Below are 24,835 nucleotides of genomic sequence, written 5' to 3' on the forward strand. Positions count from 1 at the left end.
CATCTCAATTTGAGGAGCAATTATATTTTCTGTGGCAGCTTTATGAAACCAAGTGGTGCTGGCCACTCTTTTATTAGTAGATTAGTACATGTAAAATTTAGTGCTTATGGGTTTTTTTTTAATTTTATTTATTCAATTTTCTATACCGTTCTCCCAGGGGAGAACGATTTACATGAATTTATTCAGGTACTCAAGCATTTTTTCCTGTCTGTCCCGGCAGGCTCACAGTCTATCTAATGTACCTGTTCACTTCTGCAGCCACATAAGGCAGAACCTTCCTAGATGGTGAATTTGAAAAGCATTTAAAAAGGACCAACTGAACTTCCGGCGGAAACATGGTGCTGTAGACAGCGTGCTGCTACAGCTCCGCTACACCAGACCACGGCGCGGCAATTAATCTGCTTTTTTTCCCCCTGGTTCGGGTCGGCTGCGGCACTGGAGAGTTTGCGGGAGAAGCGGCGTGACTCGGAAGCACCTTTCACAGCAGCTCTGCCTTACATTTTCGGGACGCCCGGCGGCCACGTGGCGCCGCAGGCAGCGTGCGGCTGCGACTCTGCTGAACTGGAACGCGACGCGGCTCTCCCCCTGCAGGACTAATTTCGGGTTCCCCCATGCTGGGGAGTTTAATGGAGGCGCGGCGCGACTCTGAACTCGCCCTCCTAGCAGCCCTGCAGTTTTGGGCTCAGGACTCCCGGTAGCCACGTGGTGCCGCAGAAAGCGTGTGGCTGGGATTCTGAACCCCGGACCGCGGTGTAGCTCTTCCCCTGCAGGCCGGATTCCGGGTTGAGTCTTCTCCCGGTGCTGGGGAGCTTCCTGGTGGTGCGGCAGGATCTGGGAGCCTAGGGTAGGATCGCCATGGCGACTAAGGCGGTCCGGAAGGATCGGGAGCGGAGTAAGCTGCCAGAGGCCAAGTTGGCGGATCCTGTGGCGCCCCCATCGCCGGAGGCTCCTCACTCATCCTGGGTGTCCGCGATTACGGCAGAGGTTCAGGCTGCCCTTGAGAGCTCCCTGGGAGACAAACTGCAGCGCATACTTGATAAACTGGACACGCTGGACCAGAGATTTGCCTCCCTCACGTCAGAGGTCAAGGAGACTCAGCAGCGGGTGAGTGCTGCAGAGGATCGCGTCCAGCAGCTTGCCCAGGAACAATCTGCCCACAGTACAGCGTTGGCTGCGTTGCGTGCCAAGGTGGATGACTTGGAGAACAGGTCCCGCCGCAATAACCTTCGGTTTGTTGGCCTGCCTGAATCGGTGCAGGACATGGAGCTGGGGGCAATGTTGGAACGCTGGTTGCCTGAGTCTTTGTCTCTATCATCTTCCTCGGGCCCCTTGCGGGTGGAGAGGGCACATCGCTTGGGGCAGCGGAGAGAGAATGCTGACAGACCTCGAGTGGTCATTTGCCGTATCCTGAATTATCATCATAAGATGGAGATCCTGCGTGCATTGCGACAGGGCAAGAAGCTCTTGTATGACAACAAGCCCATTCTTTGTTTCCAGGACTACTCCGCGGAGGTCTCTCAGGCGCGGCGCAGGTTTCACCTTTATGCACCCGTCTCATCCAGCGCCACATTGCTTTCTCTCTGCAATACCCGGCTCGCCTGAGGTTGACACATCTGGGTAGAGCTCATCATTTCGACACCTTGGAGGCCGCGCAGCGTTTTGTGACGGAGATGATACCTGAAGAACCACCGCAGGGAGCGGCTGTGGACTGAGGAGACCCATATCTGGGGCCGGGTCTGTGGTTTGAGTTTGGACTGGGGGTTTCTTTCCTTCCCCTCTGCGTTGGGTCTCTGTGTTTTTTGAGGGACTGCCTGGTTGATGTGTGGGGGGATGGAGGGGGGTTGGCCTACTTGTCCTCTGTTAGTTTGGGTTTGTTCAGGCCTATCTGGTTATTTGAGCACTGGGGATTGGGCTTGGTGAGTGTGCTTGAGGGTAGGTGTTGTGGCTGTGGTGTTCGTGGAGGGGAGGGGTGGGTTGAGTGTCTCGGGGGGTTTGGCTGATGGAGGATGTTTTTGCTATTCTCTGTGTTTTGGGGTTTGTGGGTCAGGGGGTACTGGTCATTATTCCCGTGGGAGGGTGTACCTGGTTTCATGGAAGTGATGCCCTTTTTGGGGTGTCTTGGGTGTAGATTGGGTGAGGGTAGGTTGTGGAGGGGGGATAGAGGGGTGGGGAGGGGGGGAGTTGGGGGGTGGGGGTGGGTTTCAAAGGGTTTCAGGGGTTCTGTGATGGGGCTTTTTGTGGAATTTGGGGGGGGGATGGGTTGGGGGGTTCTGTGCTAGGGGATTGACTTGGTGGCAGGGGTATGGCTTGATTCTTGGGGCAAGAGGTGGCGAGAAGCCGGGGGAGCGGTGGCTGGGACGCTTCTCTGGCACTCTACTGGTTCTTTCTTCTTGTGTGATCTGGCTACTGAGTGGATTGCTCTGGAATACACTTTAACTTCTTGGAATGTTGGGGGGATCCACTCCCCTATTAAGCACTCCAAAATATTGCAGCGTTTGAATCGTTCTAAAACCTCTATTGCTTTTTTACAGGAGACCCGTTTATCCTCAGTGGAACATGCCAAGCTTTGTACCTGGTGGGTGGGTTCATATTTGGAGGCGCCCGCCGTGGGGGGAAAGGGAGGTGTTATTATTTTGATCCGTAAGAGGCCTACTCACCCAGAAAGTGCTCCGCGACCCTAGGGGGTGTTACATAGTTGCCTTAGTGTTACTTGATAATCGGCCACTTTTGCTCTGTAATGTTTACGCTCCTAACAATCCTTCGGCCAGGTTTTTTAGGGGGCTTCGCAATCAACTCTTGCAGTTTGGAGATGTTCCGATGCTGGTGGGCGGGGACTTTAATGAGGTACCGGATCCAAAGTTGGATCGCTCTGCTTCGGGGGGTAGAGAGACCTCCAAACTTTATACGGGTGGTCAACTTTTGGAATCCACCTTGGGGTTGCTTGATGTGTGGCGGGTGCTTCACCCGTTGGAGAGGGATTACTCCCACTTGTCTAGGGCGCACGGGACGCTTTCCCGAATTGATTTTATCCTCATTTCTCGCGCACTGCTTCCTCGGGTACTGGGGGTTGATATGGGCCCCATTGAAATATCTGACCACGCTTGGGTGGGATGTCGGTGGACTTGGGGAGACTCTCCGAACAATAGAGGGTCCTGGCGGTTTCCCTGTTATTTGTATAGGGATACCCGTTTTCATGAGTTTTTGATACAGCGCTGGCGTGATTTTCAACTTAATAATCAGCAGCATCGTGATGATCCCATTCTCTACTGGGAGACGGCTAAGGCTGTTTTACGGGGGGATGTCATCTCTTATGTGGCCAGGGAGTCGAAGCTGAAGCATAGGCGGATTCTGGCTCTAGAGCGGAAGGCGACTGTGTTGAGACGCCAGTACGGCAGGGTGCCCTCATTCCTGCTTCGAGCGCAGCTTTTGGAGGTCCAGCAGGAACTGAATGAATTGTTGCATCTCCGGGCTCTGCGGACGAGGGAGTACTTTAAGTTTCATTTGTTTCGGTTTGCGAATAAGAGCAGTCGATTGTTGGCCTGCCTGGCGCATCCGAGGGGCGGACCTGAGAGCATATCGGCTCTTCGGGGCTCTTCTGGGGTGCTGCATCATCGGCCGGAGGAGATATGTGAACTATTGCGGGAGTTTTTTGCTGAGATGTATACAGATCCAGGCCCAGAGCTTTTGGATGGGCAACTTTATCTTGACAGCCTCGATTTGCCTTGTTTCTCTCAGCGGGATGCTGCCGTTTTGGATCTTCCCATTACCGCAGAGGAGGTAGAAGGGGCGATTGGGGTCAGTCCGTTGGGAAAGGCGCCGGGCCCGGATTGGTTTCGGAGTGAGTTCTACAAGTTGTTGGTGATGGACGTAGCGCCAGTGTTGGCTGAGGTTTATAATCTGAGTGTTGCTAAGGGCTTTCTCCCTCGTTACGTAAATCTAGCGTCTATTATAGTTCTCCCGAAGCCTGGTAAGGACCCTCTTTTGCCTGAATCGTACCGTCCTATATCATTGTTGAACTATGAGGCGAAGCTTTTGGCTAAACTTTTGGCTATCCGCCTGGCGTGCGTTTTGCCATCGGTGATCTCTGACTCTCAGGTGGGGTTTGTGAGGGATAGGCCGGTGGCTAAGAATATCCGGCGTATCTTGTTAGCATTGGAACGGGTGGGACAGGACGGTAGCCCTGCCATGCTCATTAGTTTTGATGCCGAGAAGGCGTTCGATAAGGTGCGGTGGGGTTACCTTTTTGCGGTGCTGAGGACGTACGGTTTGGGCCCCGTCTTTTTTGGTGCCATCCAGGCGCTGTACAGTGATCCAGAGGCGAGGATATTGGTTAATGGGACTTGCTCTGGTTTTTTTCCTATTTGCCGAGGGACTCGCCAGGGCTGCCCCTTGTCGCCGCTCCTGTTCGTGCTTTCTTTAGACCCTCTACTTCGGGAGCTTCAGGCCAATGCGGATATTCGGGGATTGGTCTTGGGAGATTCCCACTTTAAACTGGCGGCGTTTGCGGATGACCTATTGGTCTTTTTAACGGACCCGCAACGTTCCTTGCCCGTACTATTGGAGAGCCTTCGGGAATATGGAGATTTCTCTGGCTTCGTCTTGAATTTTGCGAAATCTGAGGCGCTGGCTTCCTCGGTTCATCTTCTGCGGTTTTGGGGGGATAGTTTCCCGTTGCGCTGGGCTGACTCCTCTTTTAGATATCTGGGGATCAGGCTGACTATGGATGTGGCCCAACTGTATCGTCTTAACTTAGATAAACTCCTTGCGGATACTAAACTGTTGCTAGCCAAATGGCAGGCGTTGCCGCTGCCTTTGTTGGGACAAATTCATTTATTTCGTATGGTTGTCTTCCCGAGATGGCTTTACGTTCTTCAGACTCTTCCCCTTTCTTTGTTGCAGAAGGATATTCGTTCCCTCACCTCCCTATTGATCCGGTTTTGTTGGGGGGGATGAAGACCTAAATTGAAATGGTCCTTGTTGGTGGGGCCTGCCTAAGGGGGTGGTTTGGGGGTGCCTGACCTCAGGGTTTATAACCAGGCCTGTTTGCTTCGTCATATTAGTGATTGGGTGTTGGGTACCTCTTTTTATACGGACCTTTCTCTGGAGCAGGATCATTTCTATCCTCTTCATCTATTGTATCTCCTCTATCTATTGTATCTCCTCTATCTAAACTGCCGCGACTCTGTAGGCGTAGTATCTTGTTTCGGTCCTTGTGGACAGTGTGGCATCAAATCCTTCGGTTGTGGAATCAGGATTCTTATACTAGTGCACTTCTCCCGTTGGTGGGGAATTTAGCTTTCCCTCCGGGGGTTGGACCTTCTGTGTTTGGTCGTTGGAGGGCTCGGGGGGTGGAACAGTTGCGGCATGTTCTGCGGGATGATGGGTCTCTCTTACCTTGTGCTGAATTAGCGGGGAGGGGGGTACCTGAGATTGGACTTCCTTTTGCTTATTGTCAACTCAGTCACTACGTGGCTTCCCTCCAGGGGACTTCTTTGCAAGGGGATTTTGGGACCCGGCTCTGTACTTTTTTGACTGCAGATCCTGATTCCAGGGTCTCTATCTCTGTTTTGCATAGCCGGATCCTGGCTCTTTGCCCGCCGAGGGTTTTCCCTGGTATTCTGGAGGCCTGGCAGCGGGACTTGGGTAGGGACTTGGGGGAAAAATTTTTGTTAATTGCCCTGAGACGCACTGCGGGCTTGGTACATAGTGCTGAATTACGTGAATGTCATTTTCGCACTGTTCTGAGGGCCTATGCTTCCCAGAGTCAGGCTTACCATATGGGTTGTATTGATACTCAATTATGCATCCGCTGTTCGATGGAGGTGAACTCTTACTTTCATGGTATTTGGAGTTGTGAGGGGATTCAGGTATTCTGGACTGAGCTGGCCTCCTTTTTACAGGGCTTGTTGCAGACCCCTGTGCCAGTCTCAGTGCAGTCTATGCTGTTTGCCCATTTCTCTTTCTTGCATATGTACACTTCTTATGAAAAATTATTTCTTAGTAAATGTTTTATTTTGGGGAAGAAATGTATCCTGTGTTGCTGGCTTTCCTCTGAACCACCTTCTTTCTGGTATTGGAGGAATCGCCTTCATGAACTTCTGGGTTGGGAGGCCCGTTTGGCCTGTTCTTCTCGACGCCGGAGCAGAGACTTTGTTCACACTTGGACTCCGTATTTGAACATTTTGACTCCTGAGAGTCGTAGCCGTGTTTTGAATAGACTTCACCTCTGAATCTGTGCTTCTATGTATCTTTGATGTTCCCTGCCTAAGAGTTTTCGGTATCTGTGGGGGGTTGGGGAGGGGAGGGTGGGGGGTTGGGGATTCTTTGCTGTGGGGTGGGGGTGAGGTGGGTCCAGGGAGGGCATAAGAATCCAGTCCTCCGCGGGTGTCTGTTGAAAATGCATACCATGGTTGTTATGACTATTGTGTTTACTATTGCTTAATAAAAATAGATTTGAACATAAAAAGGACCAACTGCATCGGGCACATAAAAGGGAAAATTTTAGTTATGTTCCTTTTCTAACTTCCTAGTATGACTCTTACCAAATGACTCACAAGCATAGTCATATGAGTTGGTGTTAGAAGTCAAAGATAATATTGCTGTAACTTTTTTTTTTTTCTCTCTCTTCCAGATTGCTTGAGTTGCTTGCGTGATCTACAGTTCAGAAATGGCAGCAAACAAGCCAAAAGGCCAGAATTCTTTAGTGTTGCATAAAGTGATCATGGTAGGCAGTGGTGGAGTAGGCAAATCTGCTTTAACGTTGCAATTCATGTATGATGAGGTAAGAACTTTGTCCTCTTTCTATTAATGTCAACACCAGTGAAATAGCAACTATGTAGTTTAGACCAGTGTTCTTCAACCTTTCTACACCTATGGACCGGTAGAAATAAAAGAATTATTTTGTGGACCGGCATTGGTCCGCGGACTGGCGGTTGAAGAACACTGGGCTAAGTCGTGGACCAGACCCCACCCAATCTCCACCCCAGACCCTGCCCCCATAATAGTACTAATTGTAACACTATTTTTTCCATTCATTTTTCATAGATACACACAATATAATCTTATTAACAACACATAATGGTTAACCACAAAATTAAACTACACAAAGCACACTGACAGCAGATGTAAATTCTCAAAATTGACATAATTCAATCACTAACTTCATAAATAAAATAATTCCCCCCCCCCCCCCCCCCCATTTTTGTTATCTCCCTCCCTCTATGCTATGCCTTACCTTCTGGCCTGCTCCCGCCTGGCCATTTTATGCCGCCCCCGGTGTTATCTTCAGGCTGGCTCCCTCTTCCTCACTGATGCAGTGCACAAAGCTGTGGGCAGCGGCTCCTTGCATGTCCCGCACCTCATCTGGAAGCCTTCGCTCTGACGTTGCGACGTTAGAGAGAAGGCTTCCGATTCAGGCGCAGGATGTTCGTAAGTGCCGCTGCCCGCGGCTTTGTGCACTGCATCAATGAGGAAAAGGGAGCCGGCTCAAAGATAACGCCGCACTGAGCGCACCATGGACCGGTGGTTGAAGAACACTGGTTTAGACCAACATGTCTGTATATTCATCAATGTGCTATAATAAAATAGAGCTAGATTCAAGTCCATATAGGAGGTGCTGTGATATATATAACATGTAATGCACATACTTGAGTCAACTGATAAGAACTGAGTTGGCTTTAAACTTCTTTTTTTTTTTTTTTAAGTTAATAAATCCAGTGTTTATATCTTTATTCATTTTAAAACTTTCAGTAAGTGTGATACAGTATACAATCAGTAGATCCTAGGTATCCCCACCCTCCCCTTCCCCCCCTCCCTGGATGTGTACAATCGGCAAAGGAAAAGAAAAAATATTATCAATCTTTACAGTATTTTTCTAATGGTTCCCAAACCTCCCTAAATTTCTTTAAACACCTTCTGTATGGCCAGAACACGTTCCATTTTGAAAATGTGACACAAAGAATTCCACCAAAAAGTATAGTTCAGACGATCCCAATTTTTCATAATATGCTGTATGGCAACCCCTGTCATGATGAGTAAGAGTTTATTATTATTAGATGATATTTGACTTTTAACTCTCATAGACGTACCAAATATAACAGTATCATATGACAATGCCACCGGATTTTCCAATAGATTATTAACTTGATTCCATATAGATTTCCAAAAATTGAGTATTAAAGGACAATAGAATAGAAGATGCTCTAATGTCCCAGCTTCAAGATGACAATGCCAGCATCTATTAGACTTAGAGCTATCTAACTTTTGCCAACGAACTGGGGTCCAAATTGCGCTATGTAACAAGAAAAATCAAGTTTGTCTCATAGATGCTGACGCCGTGCATCTCATCCTTCAATTCCAAATTCGTGGCCATTGAGATGCAGTAATTTGATGTTTAATCTCAATGCTCCAAATGTCACACAGACCATTCTTTGGTTTCTTATTCAAAAATCCAGATATTAATTTATACCACTAAGCGGCCTGATGCCCCAGGAAGTCCACCTGAAAACATAAGAACGGCAGACTATACTGATTAGTTAAATTTTTCCATTCAGGGAACCCTTTCTGAATGGCTTGCTTCAATTGCGACCATATATAATTTGGCTTTAAACTTCTAATTATCTGGGATTTGCATGGGTGGGTTATTTGTAGTGTTGCCCTATTCAGAAAAAAAGATTTCAATTTGATTCAGCCTATTGGATCAATTTTTTGCTTCAATTCAATTTTCCTGCCCAATTGGGTGGTGGTGGGGGTTTTTTGGGTGTTTTTTTTAAAAACATCTTTGTGGGTTTATTTTATAGCCTCTTCACCCCCTTTGCACTCTCCTACCCACACTGGCCCTGTGGTGTAAACAAAATAAACAGAAAAGACACTTCCTCTCTGTTAAATCCTAGCTCACGTTCGCCGTCTAACATCAGCTCTGGCAGGAAACACATTTCAAATCTGACATATTGTAATCACAGAACAGAAAATAAAATTATTTTTTCTACCTTTTGTTGTCTGGTCATTATTCAAATCATGTTGGTCCCAGGCTCTGGTTGTCTTCTGATAACTCGCCAGGGTTTCTTGCCCATCTGTTGTTTTCTTCTTTCCCGTGCTAACCATCCATCTTCAATCTGTGTCCTCCCCTTCCATTTCCCTTCCCTCCCCTCCCCAGAGGTCTGGCATCTTTCCTTTTTTTCATCTCCATCCCCGCAGCTGCAGGGATGGACCCCACCATCCCCAGATCCATCATCATCCATCATCTCTAAGCCTTCTGGAAGCTGAAGATGGCATGGGCTAGTAGTGGGCTTTGTGGTCTCCTCCCAATTTTCTGCCATGTCTAATGCCAGCACCGGCAGGATAAGCATTTCAGTTCTTATATATTCTAATCACAAAATAGAAAATAAAATTATTTTTCTATCTTTTGGTGTCTGGTCATTATTCAAATCATGTTGGTCCCAGGCTCTGGTTTCTGTTTGTCTCTGTTAACTCACTTGCCAGGGTCTCCTGCCCATTTGACATTTTCTTCTTTTTCCATGCTCACCGTCCTCCCCTTCCCTTTCACTTCCCTCTCCCGGAGGTCTGGCATCTTTCCTTTTTTTTAGTCTCTATCGCCCCGCAGTCCAGCATTTCTCTAATGACCACTCCCTCCCCTGCAATTCTCTAGTGATCTCCCCTCCTCCCCGGCGTTCCTCTCCATCATGAGATTCAATAAGACACTACTCTTGTGCTCTTCGGGCCACCGGTGGCATGAGTGAAGCTTTCCCTCTGCTACTGCTTTGTGCCTAAAGCAGGACCAGGAAGCAGTAGCAGAGGGAAAGCTTCTAGCCACGGAAGGCAGCATGCTTACTTCACTCACGCTGCTGGCGTGTCCCAGATAATGCTTCAAGTCTGGAACATGTGATAAGTCGCCTCATAAGAACATAAGAATTAGCTCAGACCAGTGGTCCATCATGCCCAGCAGTCCACTCACACGGCAGCCCTCTGGTCAAAGACCAGCACCCTAACTGAGACTAGCCCTACCTGTGTATGTTCCGGTTCAGCAGGAACTTGTCTAACTTTGTCTTGAATCCCTGGAGGGTGTTTTACCTTATGACAGACTCTGGAAGAGCATTCCAGTTTTCTACCACTCTATGCGTGAAGAAGAACTTCCTTATGTTCGTATGGAATCTATCCCCTTTCAATTTTAGAGAGTGCCCTCTCGTTCTCCCTACCTTGGAGAGGGTGAACAACCTGTCCTTATCTACTAAGTCTATTCCCTTCAATACCTTGAATGTTTCGATCATGTCCCCTCTCAATCTCCTCTGTTAGAGGGAGAAGAGGCATAGTTTCTCTAATCTTTTGCTGTACGGCAACTCCTTCAGCCCCTTAACCATCTTAGTCACTCTTCTCTGGATCCTTTCGAGTAGTACCATGTCCTTCATGTACGTCGACCAATGCTGGACGCAGTACTCAAGGTCAGGGCGCACCATGGCCCAGTACAGCGGCATGATAACCTTCTCAGATCTGTTTGTGATCCCCTTCTTTATCATTCCTAGCATTCTGTTCGCCCTTTTCTCCGCTGCCGCACATTGCGCAGATGGCTTCATCGACTTGTCGATCATAACTCCCAAGTCTCTTTCCTGGGAGGTCTCTCCAAGTACCGCCCCGGACATCCGGTATTCGTCCTTGAGATTTCTGTTACCTACATGCATCACTTTACACTTATCTACGTTGAACCTCATCTGCCATGTTGATGCCCATTCCTTGAGCCTGATTATGTCACGTTGCAGATCTTCGCAATCCCCCTGTGTCTTCACTACTCTGCATAACTTTGTATCGTCCTCAAATTTAATCACCTCACTCATTGTACCAATGTCCAGATCATTTATAAAGATGTTGAAGAGCACGGGTCCAAGCACCTCACTTCTGTGCATCATTAAGAACATAAAAATTGCTGCTGCTGTGTCAGACTAGTGGTCCATCGTGCCCAGCAGTCCGCTTCTGCGGCGGCCCCTAGGTTAAAGACCAGTTCCCTAACTGAGATCAGCCGAACTGATGATGCACTGTAGCAGCAGAAGTGTGCCAATGGTTTGTCTTGCTTCAAGTATAGACAGAATTTTAGAGGTGAAATGTATTCTGCTTCTGTGTAAAGGCTAGGTGCAGACCTAACTCTTAAACCATCCCCACCTTTCCTTGTCCGTATACCTTGTTCAGGTGTAAATTTTCTCGAGCTCTCCTCTGCAGCTCCCAATCATTTTTTTTTTAGTTTAGCTTCATTCCATCATTTAGGGAATAAAGCTAATTGCAAAAAAAAAAATAGTCTGTTTCTGTAGCTTTAAAATAATATATATTTTGTTTTAAACCACACCCAGAGGGAGTAGGGGAATGACGAGGATGCTAGAACCCCAGGCCAAACTCAACTCGGTTCATAGACAAAAGCGTGCGACGACATCCCAGCGCAGACAACTGAGCGCAAGGCGGAAGCGCGATGAAGAAAAACAGTATTTTAAGGGGCTCCGAACCCCTTAAAGGACCCCCCCCCACACTTTACTTAACCGAGATCGCGCCGGCGTTGTGGGGGGTTTGGGGGGTTGTAACCCCCCTCATTTACTGGAAACTTAACTTTTTCCCTCTTTTTTAGGGAAAAAGTGAAGTTTTCAGTATAATGTGGGGGGTTACATCCCCCCAAACCCCCCACAATGCCGGCGCGATCTCAGTTAAGTAAAGTGTGTGTGTGTTTGTGTGTGTGTGTATATATATATATATATATATATATATATATATATGTGTGTGTGTGTGTGTATATATATATATATATATATATATGTGTGTGTGTGTGTGTGTGTGTATATATATATATATATATATATATATATATGTGTGTGTGTGTGTGTATATATATATATATATATATATATGTGTGTGTGTGTGTGTGTATATATATATATATATATATATATATATATATATATATATACAGATAGCTAGTCAAGCAGTTCAGTAAAAAAAAAAAAAAATATATATATATACTAGTATTTTAGCCCATTACATTAACGGGTGCTAGAATATATGTCTGTGTGTCTTTATTTCTCTCTCTCTCTCCCTGGCCCCTATGTCTTTCTTCTTTTCTTTCTATCTGCCTCTCTCCCTGCCTCCTATGCAGCAGCATCTCTCTCCCACCACTTCCCTGTGTAGCAGTCACAGCAGCATTCCATTTCCCTCCCCCCACACCACTCCCCTACCCCCCTTTCCCTTCCCGCGGCCTGGCCGGCTCCCTTAGTCCCTTACCGCCCCTCCCCCCTTCCCTTCCTGCGGTCCCGACAAACCTTCCGATTCCAGCAGCGTCTGCAGCACTCTACACACGCTGCTTCAGGGCCTTCTACTGCCCAGCAAATCAGGGCAATAGAAGGCCCCCGAAGCAGCTTGTGTAGAGTGCTGCAGACGCTGCTTGAATCGGAAGGTTTCAGGACTCGCAGCCCTTGCTGGACCCGAAGCGAGCTCTGGGGTTTTTTTACGCGGGCCCAGCCGGAGCAGGAGGAGAAGCCTGGGAGCCAGGAATTAAAGTCCGTTGGGGGAGGGAAGGAGAGCAGCTTCTCTCCCTTCCAGCTCCGGTCCGTCCCCGCTGATGTCGCCCTGGCTAGTTCACACTCCGAAGCCGCGGGAGACGCGGCGCTGTACGGCCTCTTCTTTCTGCTGCCGCGAGACATGCGCACTACTACCTGCGGGTCCCTACAGCGCACGGAAAACGGGAGCACGCAGGTGGGAGTGCGCATGCGCCCTTAGGACTTTATTATATTAGATATAGATAGATCCATACACACACACTCACTCACTCACTCACTCTGTGGGGCTCATAATCGAAAGTGAAAAACGTCCAAAAACCAGCCTAAGTCGGCATTTGAACGAACATTTCCCAAATACATCCAAGTGCTGATACTAAAAATGGGTTTTGGACGTATTTCTAAATGACCTAGGCCTTCATAGTGCCGCTGAACGACCAAAGCTAAACGGGGCGTTTCGGGAGGAGTGTCGAGGATGGGAGTTGGGCGGGACGTGGGCCGACTTAGACTTAGTCTAAGTCCCAAAAACCCACCTAAACTCACCAGATAAGCACTGAAAACACATAATACTGACCCTTACACACTACCCCAGTGATCACCAACCCCCTCACCCCCATAAAAATATTAATCACAACTTTAAAATTCAGCCTCCAGACTATCATCACCTGGCAGCCTGGCATAGGAAAGCATAGTCGTCCAGCACAGAGGCAGCTTAAGTCGTCTTGGGGGTGGGTTAGGGACCCATAGAGAGGAGGACCCATGCCCATAAGCCCCTGTAATCACTGTATTGATAATGAAACATGTGCACTCCCCCAAAACCCTTTTTTTATTGGCATATAAGTGGCTCCTGCAGCCATAATGGCTATTGGGGTGGTAGATAAGTGGGTCTAGGGGATTTTGGAGGTGGTTTGGGAGGCTCACCGTGACCTATATGGGAGTTACAATGAGGAGAAGCCATGGCACCCTTTTTGTGAGGTTCACAGCAGTGCCCTGTAAGGTACCCCACTATTTAGGTGGCATGTCTGGGTGTTCAGTACATCACTTTGCAGACCCCTCCCACGTCCAACAGGGCTTGATCTAGGCATTTTTGACTTGGACGGAAATGTGGTATAAAGATGGACGATTTAGCGGCTTGGACGATCAGATCGGCAGGATGTATAATTAGATGATCTTCGAAAGAAAAAAAATTTTGGACATATTTTTCAAAAATGTCTTAGGCTGTTTTTTACTTTGAACAACTTGCGAGTTGAACGCAAACGGACTTGGATGTCCCTTTCAATTATGCTCCTCTGTGTGTGTGTGTATATTTATATAATATAAGAGACACCATCAACAACTGCTATCATATCAAGCAGCCATATGGGGTAAAGACCTAGAAAAACTAATTACGCACACAAACAACTATGAAGAATTCAGGAAACACCTAAAAACTTACCTATTCTTGAAATACCTAGGTAACGAACCGGAACATCAACCCCCCTCCTAACATCACCACATACCTGAACGTGCAAACTGCTAACCCCAACCCCTATTCACTAAATATGAACACTCTATGAACTTACGGAATATTTCTACTTCTGTGTAAACAACTTGGCACTTCCTGGCCTTGCAACACACAAACTGACGTTAACATTATTAATGTTATCAGATGTACACTGCTATACTCTCTAATTCGTTGTACGAGATATACACTGCTATACTCTTTAATTTGCTGTATGTAAAGTTTCTCTTGATTGTATTTACAGTTTCTTTTATTGTAAACCGCCTAGAAGTCGCAAGATTGTTGGCGGTATATAAGAATAAAGTTATTATTATTATTATTATTATTATATTTATATTTGCAGTACCTCAGTTTCATTTCCAACCATAAAATAAGCAGTTTAAGCTATTTGTGTATATTAGGTTATCAGTCTAGAATTTCTTTTTTTATTGCCAGTTTGTGGAAGACTATGAGCCTACCAAAGCAGACAGCTACAGAAAGAAAGTTGTATTGGATGGTGAAGAAGTCCAAATTGATATTCTGGACACAGCAGGACAGGAGGACTATGCAGCTATTAGAGACAACTACTTCCGGAGTGGTGAAGGATTTCTTTGTGTCTTCTCTATTACAGAGCAGGAATCTTTTGCAGCTACTGCAGATTTCAGGTAATTCAGTGTGTTTCAAGTTTATTAAAAAAAATTTTATACTGCTTAATCAAGTTTCTAAGCGGTGTACAATGTCAAAAAGTATATAAAAACAAGTTAAAATTATATAATAACAAGTTAAAATTAGGGGTACTAAACAAAACCAGAATAGGTTAATAAAACACATAACATAACAAAACAAAACATATGGACTAACTTCACACAGTTGGGAAAGAAGGGGAAGAACTACAGTCTTTGAGGAAAAGAGCACAGTGAAAGGGGAAAAATAATAGATAAGGGTAAAAAGCTATAAAGCTTGTTTTGGTCCTTAAAAGGACAGTTATTGTCCAAAAGCATCCTGGAACAATAATGTTTTTAATTTTGATTTGAATTGATTTAATACGGATTCGATATGTAAATAATTAGGCAGCGAATTCCAAAGAGAAGGTGCAGTGACAGCAAAATTATTGGATCTCAACGTGTTGATTGGTTTTAGTGGTGGTACGACAAGAAGATTCTGTGACATTGAACGAAGCGATTTAGAAGGACTATAAGGAATTAAGAGTCTCTCAATGAACTCTGGTTGATTGCTTGAACGTGTTGTAAAAGTTAAAAGTAAGATTTTGTATCTAATTCTATGTTCAACGGGTAACCAGTGTGCGTTGAACAGGAGAGGTGAAACATGATCATATTTCTTAGCATCGTAGATAATCTTGATAGCTGTATTCTGCACTATCTGAAGACATCTTATTTCCTTTTTTGTAATGCCCTTATAAAGGGCGTTACAATAATCTATACAAGAAATTACCAGAAAGTGGATCAATGTATTCAAGGAAGCTGGTTCTAGTAATTTAGAGAGAGAACATAAGAACATATCATTCTAAGATGATGAAAACGTTTCTGGACAAAAGTACTAATATGATTGTGGTAGGAAAATTTACTGTCAAAAGTGACTCCTAACAGCTTTAAAGTGGTGGGATGGGGGAAAGAAAAATGTTAATAGTTGCTGTGATAACTGTTGAGGTGCCTCATTTCATTGTCCAACAAACTGCCTTCAGGGCTGGCCCAACCATTAAACAAATCACCTAGGGCAGCAGCTTCTAGGGCAGGCAGCAAAAAAAGATGCAGTTAAAGCAAAATACATCCTGGAGGGTTGAGCTGAAGGGCTAGGGACCTGGAAATTAATTTTTGTGTGTGTGTGTGAGGAGTATGGCCAAAGGGTCACATAAGATGATCAAAACTCTTGCACAGGCCCTGGCTGACATTCAGCTTAGTGGGTGTCATGTTGATGTAGCCTAAACTAGGAAAATTGTCTGTGTTAACTTGACAGGTTTGGTAGTTTACACACTCAATAAGTGTTGAGTCTAGCCCTTTGTTATGAGCTGCCCTGCTTCTCAATATAACCAAGGTTAATCAAATCAGTTTTATCTTTATACCATTTTATTCCATCATACTGGATAATTGCTTAAGTGGGAGTAATATGCAGTTTGCAATGTGTGCAGCTGATCAGCTATAGAATGATGCTGTTTATATACAAACATTTATTTTTTTATGCACCACAACAATACTTGATTAGGATTAATTTAAAATAATGGATCAAATAGTAAAAACTGATTTAAGTTGGGAAACATGATGGCCTATCTTTGAAAAATGTAGTTGAAATCCAGCAGTGGCATAGCGAGGGTAAGAGGTGCCCGGGGCAGTGGCACCCCACCTCATCCTTCTCTCCACCCTCACCCTTACTCCTTCCCTGCCTCCCATGCCACACTCGCACCCTCCCTTCCGCCGTACCTCTTTAAATCTTCACCAGCAAGAGCAGCTTCTCCAGCCTGCTGCTCACGCTGGCATTGGCTTTTCCTCTGATGTCACTTCCTGGCCCCATGACTCATTGGTGATTTCAGAGGGGGAACCAGACCAGGCCGAGCAGCAGACCAGAGAAGGTGCTCGCGCTGATGAAGATTTGAAGGGCTACAGGGGAAGAGAGGGCATGGGGGGTAGCAGAGAGGTGCTGGCGCCCCCACCAAGATGGCTCCCAGGGTGGTCCGCCCCCCCTTGCCCCTCCCCCTTACTATGCCATTGAAGTCCAGTAATTTCCTGGGTATTACCTCTGTAGGCATATTATCTATATATGTAGACATCTTATAATACATTAAAGATTTTGATTCTAAGTGAACTGATCAAGGCTATTATGGGTTTTAAAGTTTTATGTCTCCTATGAATGTGTGAAAAATAGTATGGCCCTGATTCCATAAAGTCCATCTAAAGTTAAGTGCTGATATAGACACCAATGCTATAAAACTTATGCGTCCATTATAGAATCATGCTTGGCGTCATCTAAGTGTGCTTAGGTGACACTCAGCATCCTTTCATTTGGGTGTCCCCAATTTATCCTAAGGCTCCCCACTATCTCCAACACTGTTCAATCTTTACATAGCCACACTTGGCACATGCTTAGACAAGCTAGGCATAATTTCAAACAGCTATGCAGATGATATCACAATCCTCTTGCCTTTCGACCAAACCACCCCCAACACAATGAACAAACTACACATTGCACTAGAAACAGTGTCACAATAGTGTCACAAATTAAAGCTGAACCAAGACAAAACCAAATTCTTCTAGAACAAAACAAAACCCCAACCATAACAAACCTAGAAATAAACTCCATCATATATCCCATACAACCCAACCTAAAACTGCTGGGAATAATGATAGACAGAGGCTGCACCATGCAACTTCAAATCAACAAAACTGTCCAGAAGGCATTCACAATCATGCGCAACTTTAAAGCAAAACCGAAAATACTTCAACAACGAACAATTCAGACTTGTACAAGCACTAATCCTAGGACTCCTGGACTATCCTATACCTGTCATGCCCCACCAATATGCTAAAAACAATTACAAACAGTCCAAAATACAGCTCTTAGACTGATATACTCACTGAAAAAATACAACCATATTACTACCGCTTTCCGAGAATCACACTGGCTCCCAATACAAGCATGCATACAAATACAAATTCTACTGCACCCTATTCAAAGCCCTAAATACAAACGGACCACGCTATCTGAACAACTGCCTAATCAGGGAAAACACAGCCAGACCAAGGAGATCTCAAGCACACTTTACCCACCCCACTATCAAAGGCATACAAAGCAAAAAAATATGATGGACTATTAGCCACTAGAGCAGCGAGACTAGACCGCCATCTCTCTAATCTGCTGACCACAACGCCCAACTACAGAACATTCAGGAAAGAACTGAAAAGTATACTATTCAAGAAATTTTTCAAATGATCTAACTAAACCTGATCGACCCTCCCCAGATCCCGACGCATACTATATCTATCAACTTTGTAATCTCCCCGGGATATGTCCAGGGCAATTCTTGTTGTAAACCACCTAGAACTGAAAGGTATTGGCAGGATAGAAGACACCAATGTAATGTAATGTTTTCTATGCCTAAAGTTAGGTGCCAATATCAGAGCCTAACGGCACCTGATTTCACAAAGAGGTGCTTAATTCGAAAACATGCCCATGATCTGCCCCTAACCATGCCCACTTTTAGTGTAGGATCTTTGGGCTAGGCGCCTACTTTATATAGAATCAAGTTTTTCGAGTTAGGTGCTTAACTGTCAATTAAATCCAATTACAGCTGATTGTGAGGTGCTGAGTTCTAATACAGGCACCGATTAAGCCTATTGCTCAATTAAATTAGGCACTGAGATCAGCATCTAACTATAAACGGTCTTTATAGAATCAGGGCCTATGTGTCTCTGTACCATATAACAACATGGAATACAATAAGCTATTAGAATTCTAGTTTCAAGATTGCGATATACTCGTTGTTTTAGCACCTGCAAGGCTATCTGATGATCATTTATTTTTCTCAATCCCCTTCCATCACCACCTGCTGTGGTTTTACAGGGAACAGATTTTAAGAGTGAAGGAAGATGAGAATGTACCTTTTCTCCTGGTTGGTAATAAATCAGACTTGGAAGATAAAAGGCAAGTGTCTGTAGAAGAAGCAAAAAGCAGGGCTGAGCAGTGGAACGTTAATTATGTGGAGACATCTGCTAAGACCCGAGCCAACGTTGACAAGGTATCAGTGTACATATCCATTTCCTTGGAGGAAATTTGATTCTGTTTTGTTTTTATTCTGAATGTTAGGCTGCAAAGATAATGCACTTCTATTTTGTCTAAGCCCACAGTTAAGCCAGAATTAAATTTTTCCAATTACTATAGCGACCTGTATCAGATTCTATTAGGCCCTCAGCGCCACCACTCAGAACTCAAACTTCTCATAGTTCTAAGCTTTATGTGTCAGCCAGTCACTGGGTCTATTATTTTTAAAAATTATTTTCTCTACAAGAGCTAATTATTTCATTTGTTTCTACAAGTTAATACTTAGCTTGTGATTAAGTGGTCTCTGCTAGAGATGTCAATGCTGTTAGGGATGTCAAAGTCGACATGTTTCGCTTAAACCGCTTTTTCAAGGCTCCACCCCTATTCCCTGCCTATAGGTGGTCACAGTGGTTGTCGGCAGGGAACAGGGTTTAAGCGGTTGAAAGTTGAAAAAGCGGTTTAAGCGAAACATGTCAGCTTTGACATCCCTAACGGCATTGACATCTCTAGCAGAGACCACTTAATCACAAGCTAAGTATTAACTTGTAGAGTGGAAATCATAGAAACAAATGAAATAATTAGCTCTTGTAGAGAAAATAATTTGTAAAAATAATAGACCCAGTGACGAGCTGACACATAAAGCTTTGAACTATGAGAAGTTTGAGTTCTGAGTGGTGGCGCTGAGGGCCTAATAGAATCTGATACAGGTCACTATAGTAGCTGGAAAAATTTAATTCTGGCTTAACTATGGGTTTGAATGATTTAAGCTACCTTGAATAAATATTAGTGCATTTATCTGATCTTCTATTTTGTCTAGTCATGATTTTCATAATTATATTTTAATTTTATTTTCCTTCTATAAATGAAAGCAAGTAAATTAATTATACTGTAACTTTGGTGCTCAGAGGTCCCCTTCTTGGGCTTATTCCACCAGGGAATGGACGCTGTCCCACATGGGTGGACTGCTGCTCCCACGCTAATCTCATTGAGTATCTGTGGAGCCAATCTGCTTTTTGTCACTTCAGGAGCTCGGGGTCCATTCCCCTGGGAGCTGCTTGCCTACTGATTTAATCGGAGGCTATTGTGCTCCTGTGTAACAACGTTCTGGGTATCAGGGAGCTGGCTGCAAAGTTTCTTCCATCACAAAGACTTCAGGGGTGGGATTCCATGATCGAGTTCCACTCGACTAGCAGCCGGAAGACCATCAACAGACTTGTGCTGAGCTATCTCTGAGGCAGAAATCCTTTCCCTGCAGGCAGGCTGATTTAAGCTGACAGGCACCAGAAGTCAGTGCGTACTCCCATTATTCTCTAAGGGGAAAATGGGAGGGGGGTGTCTAAAAAAAATTCAGCTTTGAGGGTTCTGGGGTTAGGGTTATGTTCCTTCACCTCCAAAACCCCTAAATCACTATTTTTTTATTTTTCAGTTTGGTTTTATTGGGCTATTTGTGGCGCAGATTTTCAAAACACCTTGGTTTATCTAGGTATCATCTATAATGGATGCCCCAGGTCAGACTAGCCCTAATTCCTGTGTTTTTGTTGCAGAGGTATTGGCTGAAGAATGGCCGTGTTCCACGTGCCGCGGGGTGTGGGAGGAAGCATGGTCTGTGGTGAAGAAATCCCACTCGGTGACTGCAAGTAATGAGAGGGCAAAACGCAAGCGTGTGGTGGCAGAGGAGAGCCTTATTCCCAGTCTGGGGTCTTACAGGGATCTTCAGGGCCTTCTGTGCAAGGCTTTTCTGACTTTGTCAGTTTTTTATGGAAAGCCTATTTAACAGGTCCAGGAAGTGCTGCGCTGCCTACGAGTATGCTGGCTCCACTTCAGGGGAATCCTTCTCCCAAGCAGGCATACCACGTCTGTTCCCAGTGTCAGTGACTCTTCAGAGCAAAAATGGGATGATTGGAAGTCTCTTTCCATGCCCTTATTATCTCATTGCTCCTCTGCATCTGTGGATGATTTGGGATCCCTCTCGGGATCCGAAAGTCAGATGACAGAAGTAGCTGCGGATCATGGTAATAGTGTGTCACCTTTCAATTCAGCTTCAATTTCACATGTCATTTCTGACGCTTTCTCTGCACTGAAGCTCAATGCCCAGCAGCCCTCCACCTTTCAGTGCTCCGTTATGAGCGATACTAATGCACAAATGACCTTTTTTCCTGCTCATCCAGACATCACCTACTTAGTCACTGACGAATGGGAGTCACCTGAAGGCTTTCTAAAGGTGGTCAAAGCTTTGTCTAGGCTCTATCCTATGGCTCCAGACTTCCAACAGCTATTTTGTGCAGCTGAAAGTGGATTCCACAGTAGTGCAAGTGACCAAGTTCACCTCCCTTCCTAGTGAGGGTGGAGTGATGCTAAGGGACCAAAAGGTGGACGTAGTCCTTAAATGACTGTTTGAAGCACTGACTTTGGGTATCAAAGCTGCAGCAGCTGCCTCCTTCGTGGCATGGACCTGTCATACACTCTCAATCAAAAAAACTGGGAGTATAATCATTAAATGCTTCAATCCTCACTTAAACTTCAGTATTCTCAATACAGAGAATCAAATAAATATTGATCTACTTAAATTAAACTAAATGTGCTCAGTGAAAAGCAAACAAGTGAAGGTATAGGAGCAGCAGACTCCACCAGCTCTAGCTTTCTGACATCATAACACCCCTCCCTGCCTTCCTCATTTCTACATCATTGATCCACAGCAGGTTAAACAGGTTAAGCAGGGAGGAGATCTCAATAAGGTCTTATAACGAATAAACAAGAAAAAAAGATGTTACTTATCTTGCAACTGCTGGATTTCACTGTGTCCACTGCTAGCAATACTCCTGCTCTTCAACGTGCTCTGTGCTCCTCTATCATGTGATCTTAAAAAAGTCCGTTAAATTTTGAAAAAAAACATCCATCCAATGTCCATCCATACAAAAAAAAATCCCCCCCCAAAATAATTAAAAAAAAAAAAAAAAAAAGTTAATGTCCATCCAACAAGTCACTGATACTTTGATAATTCACACACATCTTCAATCTTCTTCAACATGACCACGTGTTTCACCTGATCTTTGCTTCTTCAGGAGGAAGAAAACCAGCGATCATGAAAACCAGACAGGCTCCACATTGAACTGGAGTAACACCCAGAACCCACTGACAATCAACTGCCAAGGTGGCTGGTTTTCTTCCTCCTGAAGAAGCAAAGATCAGGTGAAACACAGGTCGTGTTGAGGAAGATTGAAAATCATGTGTGGATTATCACAGTATCAGTGGCTTATTGGATGGACATAAACTTTTTTGTGAGGGGGAGATTTTTTTTGTATGTATGGACATCGGATGGATGGTTTTTTTGAGAATTTAATGGTCTTTTTTAAGATCACATGACACAGGGAGCACAGGGCACGTTGAAGAGCGTGAGTTTTGCTAGCAGTGGACACAGTGAAATCCAGCAGCTGCACGATAAATAACATATTTTTTTGTTTATTCATTATAAGAACTTATTGAGATCTCCCTCCTGCTTAACCTATTTAACCTGCTATGGATCAATGATGTAGAGATGAAGGCAGGGAGGGGTGCTATGATGTCAGAAAGCTAGAGCTGGTGGAGTCTGCTGCTTCTATACCTTCACTTGTTTGCTTTTCACTGAGCACATTTAGTTTAATTTAAGTAGATTACTTGATATTTATTTGATTCTCTGTATTGAGAATAATGGACCTGTCATACCAGATTGCAGAATTGTTCTTCGGAAATGCGGGATGTCTGTCCTTACATGTTTAAGGAGGGAGTGAATTATGTGGCTGATGCTCTTTATGACGACATCAGAGTCCCAAGTAAGGTTTCAGCTTATTCTATTTCTGCCCGCCGAATGCTCTGGATCAGGCAATAGGCGGGTGACTTTGCCTCCAAGGCCACGCTACAGATTACCCTTTAAACGACATATGCTTTTTGGCAAAGGTCTAGATGACCTCATGGCCAGTATGGTCGATCGCCGTCCCAAATCCCTCCTGGACAGCAGGAACCATTATTCTGCCAGGGGTAGCAGAGGCAGTTTTCGTGCCTGCAGGCAATCCCACCATTTTCTATCCGGTTACTCATCTCAGAGGCCCTTTCAGGGGTCTAGACAGAGATTTGGTGGGTACAAGTGCCAGCAACCCGCAAGACCTGCAGTGGCTCGGCCTCTAAGAAGCAGCATTTAGCATTGACAAAAATAACACCAGGTCCAGGACGTTAGACGGGTTGATTGAGAGAAGGGGTATCTTAACACCCCTTCTTTCCCACCAACCTGATAACTCTACCCCAAATATGCTTCCCATGCTGTCCCCCACTGCCTTGCCCTACCCTGCACTGCCCTTAAAAAAATTTCCTTTGAAGAAATGTAGTAGATCGGTGATAAAAGATTTCCCTTAACTAAATCCATGTTAGCTTTGTCTCATTAATCCATGCTTATGTATGTAATTTTGTTCTTTATTGTCTCTACCATTTTGTCCAGCATCAATGTCGGACTTACCAGTCTATAATTTTCCAGATCACCTCTGGAGACTTTTTTAAAAACTGGTGTTATGTTGGCCACCCCTCCAGCTTTCCAGTACCATGTTGGATTTTAGAGATAAATTACAAATTACTAACAATAGCTCAGCAAGTTCATTTTTCAACTCTGTCATTACTCTGGGATGTTTGCCATCTTGTCCAGGCAATTTGCTAATCTTCAGTTTGTCAAATTGCTCCATTACATCTTCCAGAGTGTTAGAGATTTGTTTCAGTTTCTCTTACTCAGCATCAAATACCATTTCTGGCACCAGTATCTCCTCCATTATTTTCCTTGGTGAAGACCGAAGCAAATATTTAATTTACTCTCTCCACTATGGCCTTGTCTTTCCTGAGTGCTCCTTTTATCCCCTCGATCATCTAGCACACAGTTCTTCAACCGCCGGTCCGCGGACCGGTGCCAGTCCACAGAAAATTCCTGCCGGTCCGCGCAGGGCCGGCGAGATGGACGCCGTTAAATTTCCTGCCCCGGAAATCTTCTGTTCCTCCCAGCCTCGGGCGATCAAGACAGGCTGCCGACATCGGACATTCCCTCTGTGAGTCTCGCCTGTGCGGAAACAGGAAGTTGGAACAAAATAGGCGGGACTCAGAGAGGGAAGGTCCCGACGTCAGCAGCCTGTCTTGATCGCTGCCCCTGCCGAGTCGCCGAAGAGGGCCGCGGGGAAGCTGCAAGTTTGGATTGGGGCCATCAGCAGCGTCTGTGCTGAGAGTCTGCCCACGTGCAGGATGCGGTGGGTAGGGGCCTCCAGCTCGTCTTGGGCGGCAGGGCCTGTGGTGCAAAGCTGTTTTTGCCGGCTTGGGGGGGGATCACGAATGTGCAGGGCACAGCAGGAATAAGATCCTGGGGAGCCTTCAACAGTGGCTGTCTCCTCTCCTAGCAGCTCTGTACTTACCAGGGCAGTGATTCACTTCGGCAACTTCCCCTTTCCTCAGAGGCGCAATAGACCCAAGGCTGCCTAAGGAAATCACTGCTGCAGGCAAGTACTGAGAGCTGCTGGAAGGAGAGGAAACCACTGTTGGAGGCTGGGAAGCTGGGAAGCTGCTGGATAAAGGGAGAGCTGCTACTGCACCTGGAGGGAGGTAGAATGAGAGATGCTGCTGGGAGGGGAAGAGGGAAAGGGATGGGAAGAGAGCTACTGTTGGATAGGGGGGAGGAGGGAAGGGAGAAGGAAAAAAGGAAGGAAACAGCTGGCAGAGAGATTAGAGGAGGGAAAGGGGAGAGACAGGAATGAGAAAGTACAGAGAGAATGATGCTGGAAAGGGGGTCAGCAGAGAAATGAGAGAGGGATAAAGATGCTAGATCTGGTGTAGGAGAGATAAAAATGAAAGCAGTGAAGCTGAAATGAATGATGTAAAAAGGAGAGAGGAGGCACAGGCTGGATGGAAAGGGGAGAGGGGCATAGAAAGAAGTCAGATACATATGGAAGGGGGAGAGGCCAGACAGTGGATGGAACGGGCAGACGCTGGAAGGAAAAGAGTGGAAAGAAGATGAAAGCAGAGACCACAAAAGGTAGAAAAAAATCATTTTATTTCTATTTTG

The 24,835-nt window shown here is 45.5% G+C and overlaps 1 protein-coding gene across 4 annotated transcripts in view; it reads left to right on the plus strand.

Annotated features, from left to right (window-relative positions):
- Positions 1-24,835, plus strand: part of RALA (RAS like proto-oncogene A) — a 77,519-nt gene that overhangs the window by 39,067 nt on the left and 13,617 nt on the right. For all 4 annotated transcript variants that reach the window (XM_033930248.1, XM_033930250.1, XM_033930249.1 and 1 more), the window contains 3 exons: positions 6,632-6,781; positions 14,458-14,666; positions 18,574-18,748. In XM_033930248.1, the coding sequence (XP_033786139.1) occupies positions 6,668-6,781; positions 14,458-14,666; positions 18,574-18,748 (498 nt within the window). In that variant the 5' untranslated portion in view covers positions 6,632-6,667. The remainder of the gene's footprint in view (positions 1-6,631; positions 6,782-14,457; positions 14,667-18,573; positions 18,749-24,835) is intronic.

Source organism: Geotrypetes seraphini, chromosome 2 (assembly GCF_902459505.1).
Source record: "Geotrypetes seraphini chromosome 2, aGeoSer1.1, whole genome shotgun sequence".
Classification (NCBI taxonomy): Eukaryota; Metazoa; Chordata; class Amphibia; order Gymnophiona; family Dermophiidae; genus Geotrypetes; species Geotrypetes seraphini.